This window comes from Mirounga angustirostris, unplaced genomic scaffold (assembly GCF_029215605.1).
Source record: "Mirounga angustirostris isolate CCGP_5_RB_7025 unplaced genomic scaffold, mMirAng1.0.hap1 SCAF_10, whole genome shotgun sequence".
In the NCBI taxonomy this organism is placed as follows: domain Eukaryota; kingdom Metazoa; phylum Chordata; class Mammalia; order Carnivora; family Phocidae; genus Mirounga; species Mirounga angustirostris.
The window spans coordinates 113,334,193-113,343,133 of NW_026991718.1; the positions used below are offsets into that span (position 1 = coordinate 113,334,193).

General features: G+C 52.5%; 1 protein-coding gene across 1 annotated transcript in view; it reads right to left on the reverse strand.

Moving 5' to 3' along the window:
* Nucleotides 1-2,273: 2,273 nt before the first annotated feature.
* Nucleotides 2,274-8,941, reverse strand: part of CDK5RAP1 (CDK5 regulatory subunit associated protein 1) — a 110,519-nt gene continuing 103,851 nt past the window's right edge. Inside the window, exon 15 of the mRNA XM_064573015.1 lies at nt 2,274-3,485. Within this exon, the coding sequence (XP_064429085.1) occupies nt 3,450-3,485 (36 nt within the window). The 3' untranslated portion in view covers nt 2,274-3,449. The remainder of the gene's footprint in view (nt 3,486-8,941) is intronic.

Here is an 8,941-nt window from a genome sequence, read left to right on the forward strand (position 1 = left end):
TCAAAGCGCCAACACCTGCGCTCTCCACAGGGCTCCCCCAGCGCCCCCCTGGGCCCCTGAGGTGGCACACAAGAGACGGACAAAGACAGAGGGAAGAGGACAGAAAAAAAGAGACAAAGACATACAGAAACCAACTTGGGTGTGTGTGTGAGAGAGAGGGAAGCCCCAGGACAGCTGGGGCCAGGGCGTTCAGACAAGCAGGGTCCCGGAGGCCTGATTTCGGAGCGCAGACCAGACTGGACCCCTGCCTGAGGTTGGCTCCACTGCAGCCTGCAGCATGCTGGGGCGTGCCAAGGGGCTACCAGGACCCCAGCACCACTTCACCTCCAACCGATGGTCAGGTTTCTGGTGCAAATGGCCCCAGCCCACTTCCCTGCCACCTACTCTCTGTTCCATCGCTTAGATGAGCCCCCAAACTCACCCTCCAAAACCCACCTCTTTCTTTTCCTCTCCTCCCAGAAAGCTTTCCTCTCCTAGTCCTCATTCTTAGCCTCTTACTCTTCTCCCTGGAGCCCAGATCAAATGTCACTCTTTCCATGAAAGCTTCTCTGATCTACCCTCCTTCCCAGTTAAATAGCACATGCCCTCTGGGCTGTTGGCAACTGTCCCACACTAGGTGGGTGTGGACCCCCATTGCAGCGCCAATCACCTACCTGCTCTACCATTTGACGCCCTTTGCCTGTGTCCCACTCTCGGCCCTGATGACAAGCTCTGGGCTGACCTCCATCACAACACTTGCCCCAGCGGGCCTGGGTTCACCTCACTTACGGCACTATCATCATGGGCTGCCCCTTCTTAGAGCACTGACCAACATCTAGCTGACCTCCACCCTATCCCCTGCTGCCAGAGTCAGTGGGGGGGGCGGGGTGGAGGGTGGGGTGGAGGGTGAATCATTGTGCTTGGCCCTCTGCCTGCGTTGACCCTGATCATGACCCAAAGCCTGACCTCTCTGTCCCTCTAGGACACACACACAACCCCCACCTTGACTGTGAGCCCTACAAGGGCAGGGCATATCTGCTCTTTGTCTCCCGCAAAGAGCTAGATGTCTGGCCTAGCCAGTGCATGTTTGCACTGAATCTAACCTATTCCTGTCCCACAAAAGAGGGATTATGCTCAGGAGGCTGCGGTGGCAGTTCCGGGACCAGCATGACTGGGCTTTTGTTGCAGAAGTGCCCTCTCTGCCCATTTGCCGGCCAGCCTGCACCCTGCTTCCCTGGAACCCTGTGCAGCGGGGCCTGTGGGTGGCCCTGGGAAAGGAGTCCAGCACTCTCCATAACCTTGTTCTCTGCCCAACCTTTATTTACTCATTTTCAAGCCATTTCATGGGGCTGTTTGCTGATCAAAAAATGCATTCAGTGTAAAAATTTTTAAATTCTGCAAACACAAAGAAAATGGTACAAGTCACCTATGATGACACTTCCAAGAACTAAGCATTGTTCCCCTTTTGGTGAGTTTCCTTCCAGTATTTTTTCTAGACGAAAAAAAAAATTTTTTTTTTTTCTTAAAAATAGAAGAAACTTTCCTTTTTTCACTTGCTAAGAGCCTTCAGTTTCTCTACATTATTTTGTGACAGCTGCCTGGTGGCCCACAATTTATTTGATGAGTCCCCTGTTGCTGGACATTTAAGCTTGGTCCCACCTTAGGGCTGTTATACAGAATGCTGTCCTTGAGGACTCCAATGGCCATTTCTAAGCAACAGAATTGGCACCAGAGGTGAAATCTTTCTGCCATTCTGGTGGCATCTTTGGTGCCAACAAAAGCCTTTTTAAATCGAGGGCCTGAGCCCACCTAAGTGAATTCTTCAAGGAGGCTTCCTTCTTGTCTTCTGAGAGAGTAAAAGTCCTCTGGATTTTCACCTGTCCAGCATGTCCTCAGAGACCCACAGGACCATGGACTTCTCAGAAAAGGATGCCGCTGTCCCAGCTGCAGGTGATGGGGTGGGCTGGGACAAAGGAGCAGGTCATAGACTCCACAATCAGAACGGAGTTCAAATCCTGACTCCACCTTTCATGGCTGTGGGACCTTGGACACATTACTTCCCTTCTTCAAGAACCCCATGCATCTTGGGGCGCCTGGGTGGCTCAGTCGTTAAGCTCCTACCTTTGGCTCAGGTCATGATCCCAGGGTCCTGGGATTGAGCCCTGCATTGCGCTCCCTGCTTGGCAGGAGGCCTGCTTCTCCCTCTCCCACTCCCCCTCCCCCTGCTTGTGTTCCCTCTCTTGCTGTCTCTCTCTCTGTCAAATAAATAAATAAAATCTTAAAAAAAAAAAAAAAAAAAAACCATGCATCTGGAAAATGGGAGTGATCTTTTCTACTTTGATACTTTGCCATGTCTGTGTGTCTGGTTTGATTTAACTCTCTGATTTCACACTTTCTCCCCACCCCTAACCAAGGCTTCTATGGACTGGCTTAGGGGAGGAGAGGCTCGTGCTCATATTCTCTCTCTCTCCCTCTCTCCCTCTCTCTCTCTCTCTCACACACACACACATACCTTTTCCCTCTCTCTTTGGCTGCATCCAGGGATGGAGCACAGGCAGAAAGGAGACGAAAAGGGGGCAGATTTCCCTTGGCTGATAATATTGCAAGATGGCTCTCTAGTCTCTGGGAAGCCAAATAATGTTTAGAGCTCTCTTGGGCACCCTCCTGGGGATTTTCAAACCTTCCTGCCAGGCCTCTCAAGCTGCAACCCCAAACGAGGGCAGAGCTCTTCCAATGGCTGACCACCCTGCGTGCCACCCCCAGCCTCTGGCTCTCTGGAAACTTTTCCTCACCTGCCCAGGAGAGGGTGTTGCAAAGGACTTAAACCAGTGCCAGACCAGATCGCTGTCCTGCAGGGTCTTTGGAAAAACATACACACAAGCTTTGACCCTGTTCAGAGCCATAATTTTCCTCAGAAGCAACTCTGCCCATTATGACTTCAGCTCATCAGCCTCTTTCTCTCAGGCAAAAGATAGAATCCAGTCCATTGTATGCCCCAACTCCAGAGGACATACCCCTCAAGCCCCTAAATGGTCCCTGGAAAGCCCCCTCCCGCTAGGCCCGCCGTAGGGGCAGACACCCCCGCTCTCATCACTGGGAGAGTGGGAGGAGGGACCACAGCTGTAGCCGTCTTGTCAGAAATATCTTCACAGGGGACCTGAGTGGCTCAGTCAGTTGGGTGTCTGACCTCACTCTTGATCTCAGCTCAGGTTTTGACCTCAGGGTCATGAGTTCAAGCCCCACATTGGGCTCTGCGCTGGGTGTGGAGCCTACTTAAAAAAAAAAAAAATCTTCACAGACCTTCCTTCTTTGCCCATGATCCTTTATCACCTCGATCTGGGTCAGAAACCTCCACATAGCAGTCCCGAGGGTGGTACCACTGGTTCTTGGCTATCTGCTTGCACTGTGGTCTGGCCCCTCTTCTTGGCATGATCTGTGGAACCGTGGTGCCTCAGACAACACTTGAGTTTTCAGATTGGAGTGCTAGGGAGGACCCCCATCTGTGGCTGTGAGAGAGAAGAACAAGAAGAGCCCTTTTTTAGCAAGGGTGGCCAGGAAAGACCTTTCCAAAGAAGGGATACTGAAGCTGAGACTTGGTGAATGAGAAGGAGCCAAGCTGGGAGAAGACCCCACTCTCTTGGGAGAAGGCTCAGAAAGTGCAAAGGCCCTGAGTAGGAGTGAGAGGAGAAAGGAGCAAAGTGATGAGAGATGAGGGCTGAAAGGGGGGCAGCAGCCAACCATGCAGGACCTTGTAAAGCTTGCCTTTTCATGCAAGAGCCACAGGGGCCCTTGGAGGGTTTTAACAAGCAGAGCTGTGACAAAGTCTGAGTCATTTTTCTAAAGTTAACTTGGGCTGTTGCGTGGAAAGTGGATTTTGGTAGGCGGGACTCAGGGTGGAAAGAGGGAGACCAGAGAGGAGACTAGAATGAATGAATGAATACATGGATGGATTGACGGAATGCATGGATGGATGGATGGATAGACTGGACATCTCTCAAGGCAGAAGAGGATCCAAACCCCTAAGAGAGTAAATAGTTGGTGCTTTGGGGGCCCCCAGGAGGGCACAAAGACATCAGGACAGAGTCAGGCAGCTTTATGCAGACCCTACCTTCTGAATTAAGCCTTAAAGATCAGTGATGTTAATATTCCAGTAATAATGGTAGCATTTACCATTTACTGAGTTCTCTGACGTCCCAAGTATTTCACATTATCTTATGTGACCCTCAAAACAGTCCTGTTTTATACCTGAGGAAACAGAGGCTCACAGAGAGAAAGCGATTTTCCCACCACCTCACAGTTGATGAACCCAAGAACAAGGATTGAACCACATCTGTCAGACTCCAGAGGCTACCCCCTGACCTACCGCCCAGACAGGGCAAGATGGATGTTTCGGGAGAGTGATCCAGGCATTCCAGAAATAGGACACAGCACAAGCAAGGCCCTGGGTGCTGGAAAGACGTAAGGGTGGGACAAAAAGTCCCTCAGCAGCCTGATGGGGACAACTGAGGGACACCGAGGACAGGGCTCCGCTGGCTCTGGGTTCCAGGGTGTGCCAGGCCAACAGAGAGCAATTGTGCGTGTTGAGCCCAGCAAGTCAGGGCCAAGCGGCAGGAAGCAGGAGTTGATGCAGGCCCAGGCCCTGGCACCGGGCTCAGATCTCCCACAGAGGGGCATTGTCCCCGGGCAGCAGAACTAATCAGCTGGGGAGCTCAGGAGGAGGCATTCGCCTCTCTGGAGACACGCCCAAGGGACCGGCAGTTCCCTACCAGGAGGCCTCCCCGCCCCCTGCCGAGCATCTCATCTTCAGGTGTTTGGTACATTTTGTACACATGGCAGGATGGCAAATGCTCTCACCTTTTTCCTTTTGACAACTCCAGGAAGGGGAGACTGACCAGGGCCAGGCCACACACTGAGGGGCCTCAGGGCACTCAGTGTCCCTCTTCTGTCCCACTGCATGTGGAGACAGGATTCAGCAATGGACCGCTCAGCTCTGAACCACAAGCCCAGCTTCTAGACTGGAGCAGAGCAGCAAGAATGACTCCCCAGATCATATCCAGAGGCCATGTTTGCCTCCCCCGCCCCCCTGGACACTGACCTGGAGTCACGGGGGGAAAGGACAGTGGGTGGTAAAGAGCTTATGGTTGGGACTAGACAGATTGGACCCAAGTCCCAGCTCTGGCAGCCCTGGCTGCGGGAGCTGGAGCAAGTCGGTCACCTCTCTGAGCCTCAGATGCCCTTGGGAACCCAGGCCTGCTGACACCACCTCTGAGTGACTTGTGCAGGTTAAAAGAGGCAAGGCTTGCACCCAGGCGGGGGGGGTGATGGGGGTCCTGGGGGACCGCTCATTTGTTCCCTTGGTTCACAGTCATGCCTCATTACTCATTCGTTCCACGACTATTCACTGAGATTCCAGAAGGCAGAGGCAAGGCCAAGTGGGTACTAATTATTGCAGAACGAATGACTAAAAGCACTTGCTAAGTGCTATGTGAGCACACACCTCAGTTCATGCTCTCAGCAGCCTCTGAGAGAGCAGCTATGATTATCCCCATTTTACAGATGAGGACGTTGAGACCCAGAGAGGTGAAGTACTTTGCCCAGGATCACACAGCAAAGCGACCCAAATGGGATTCAAACCTATTCTCTGGAGGGAATTAATTAATGGAGATGTGTATCCTTGGATACATTTAGGAATAAGCGATGCGCAAGGCTATCACTTCCTTCCCCCGGGTCAATTATCTGGACCTAACTATCATCATTACCTCTCTGCAAAGGCCCACACTATTACAAGCAGTAATAACAACAGCAACAACCACTCACATTTATTGAGCACATACCCTGTGCTGGGACCTGTGCTCTAAGCACGTCCACCGTGTTCCTCTTAGCCCACTGGCAGGTAGGTGCTACCACTATTCCCATTTCACAGATGAAAAACTGAGACTTGGAAAGGTTAGGGAATGCATTGCCAGGGAATGTGCCCCAAGTCACACAGCATGCAAATGGTAGAGCTAGGGCTTGGACCCAGACTGTCGCCAGGACCTTGTGCATCTGCCAAGCTGTAGAGACATCCCCAGATAGGTTTTGAAGTCCAAGTTCTGGTTTGAATCCTGGTTCCGCCATTTGCTGACCATGCGAGGCGGGTTCCTCCATGGTCACGTTGGGATAATGATCCTGATTCTGGTGGGGATGAGCCTCCACTGACATGACCAACATAAGGCCCGGGGCGTCACATGCCATGTTGTAGGTGCTTAATACATCGTCACTGCTACCGTCCCCATCAGCGTCCCCCTGGGAATGACTCTGTCCTGAAGGCAGGGAGCCCCTTCCACAGGCCACACTGTGCCCGGTCAGGCTCCTCTGCCACTTGCCCCCATGCCCCGCCCACCCCTCCTGCCGGCCCAGACCCTCCTTTCTCCAAACCCCAGGAAGCTGCCTCCAGGCAGGGATGTGGTTCAGCAGAAGCAACAAATATTTACCTTGGAGACCTCAGCCCAGCCAAGTCCTCCCCAAATGCAAAGGGTGACTTCCCAGACTGGGGTGTGCAGGATATAAGGCTAGACTTCCAGACCCACTGTCCAGATGAGGAGAGGAGCAGACTGAGGACTCCGGCGTGTCCAGGTAAAAGTGTAAGAAAGGGGCTGAAAGCCTAGGGCTCCAGGAAGGTTCTAAGCTGGAGACACTTGTTGCAGTCAGGTCAAGAGCAAGACAGAGGCTTGGGCCTGAGGTAAGCCCCCTTAGTCCACTAGGACTCTCTGAGGTCAGGACCAGGGGTAGAGAGGCACTCAGCCCCCTTCGCCCAGAAGACCAAAGAACAGTGATGAAGGAATTGGACTGGCTGAGTCTTTCCCTGACCTGATCCCAGTGACATAAACCCACCCTGCACACACCAATTGCTCTGGGCCCAGCCCATGCTGGGGTGATTCTGGGGACAAGGAAGAGTATCAGACTAACCTGGCCCTCAGGTTATTCCCAGTATGGGCCAGTGTGGTACATGCTGTGCTCAAGGAAAGACCAGGGACACTGTGGTAAAGGGCAGTCAGGGAAAGCTTCCTGGAAGAGGTGGCATGCCAGTTGAGAAGCCAAGCAGAAGTTGGCTGGACAAAGGAAGAGAGAAAGGCATCCCATTGGAAAGGGGACAGCATAAGCAAAGGCCAGGAGGTGGGATATGATGTGGTGAATGTGTATATGGTGCTTGGATTTGAGGAGGAGACACTTCTCCCCAGGAGGGGATGCTACCATACCGTTGGCTCCCTGAGCAGCTCTGATCAGAGGACAGAGTGGTGTGCAAAGATAACGAAGGGCAAATAGGGTCAAGGTGCTTGAAAGAAAAAGACTATGGAGTGGAGGTGAGGGGCTTCCTGGGCAGAAGAGCAGGGCGCAGGGCACTACCTCTGTCTTCTGGCTTTGACTGCAAGGTGGTTCCTTCTGACCCCAGTATTAGTGATACCAACTGTCGTGATCATAATAATAGCTAACACTCATTGAGCTCCTGTGGCTCATTTAATCCTCCCCAGAACCCTGTGATATAAGTACTATAATTATCCCTTATTTTACAGATGGGAAAACTGAGGCTCAGAGAGCGTAAGTCATTTGCCCCAGATCACACAGCAAGTGGTAGAGGCAGGCCTCCAGCTCGGGTCTATCTGACCCTGAGGCCCATGATATTTCTCCTCCACTCTCAGTCCCCATGGCCCAGACGTGCTCAGTGTAGCAGGCTTAGATTTCCCATTCTTCCAGGGCTCCCAGAGGCCATTCATTCATTCATTCATTCATCCAGCAGCCATGTATTTATTAAACACACATTGTGTGCCATGCACTATGGCAGGTGCTTGGGACACAATGGGGAACAGCTAGACCCAACACGCCCCACCTGGAGCTCACAGCCCAGTCAGGTAGACAGATGTTGAATCACGATAGCAAGTGTCTCGGAGAGCTCATGATGCTCCTGCTGAGAGACACATGGCATCCAGATGCCATGTTTGCCTTTGGCAACAAGAAACCCACATGCTGAGCCAAGCAAGGGCTCAGAGCTCCAGCTCAGCATCTTCCCTCCCTCCAAGCAGGACAGTCCACAGGAGGCAGAAGCTTCTCTGGAGTTTGGAGGCTGAGCCAGGGTTTATAAGCTGGAGACCTCGGGACCAGCTTACAGGGGCTGATGCTCTGCTCCATGGCAGGGACAGAACAGCCAAGGAACAAGTATCCCCCAAGGTCCTCTGCCAGGAGGCACCCACAGGCCTCTTCCTCTCTCTGCCTTTCTCTCCTCGGCTCCAAGAAACCACCTTTTTCCTTCTCAAGCCTCTTAGTATCAGGCAAACAGCTTTCCTGCCACTTGGTGTCCTACCTGAAAACGCATTTCCCTCCTGCATCCAAACGTCCTGTCCTGGGCAGACAGCAGCCCCTAAGGCAACACTTCTCCAAGTTTGGTCCAGGGTCTCTGGCTGCAGGAGAGGGAAACCTTGACAGAGAAAGGAAAGTGTGGGCAGGGTTCTAAAGGATGAATAAGAGTCCAGCAGGCAGATAAGGAAGGGGGAAAGCACCACAGGAAGCAGGAAGAGTTAGGACAAAGGCACAGACAACAGGACAGAACGGGGTATGTTCTGGGAACTTCAAGCAGTTTGGAATGATCGGAACCTTGTAGAGCAAGAGGGAAATAAGCAGGAGGTGAAGTTGGCTGAGGTTGGACTATGGAGGGTTTTAAGTGCCAGGCTCTATGAAGTAGGGCACTGCTTCATTATGCCCATTTGCCAGATGAGAAAACTGAGGCCTAGCGAGGCTAAGCTGCTGGTCCAAGGCCATACAACTAGACCTAGCGGCAGAGGCAGGACACAGACCCAAATGGTCAGGCTCCACAGCCCACACTCTTTTTCTTTTTTTAAGATTTTATTTATTTATTTGACAGAGAGAGACAGCGAGAGAGGGAATGCAAGCAGGGGGAGAGGGAGAAGGAGAAGCAGGCTTCCCGCCG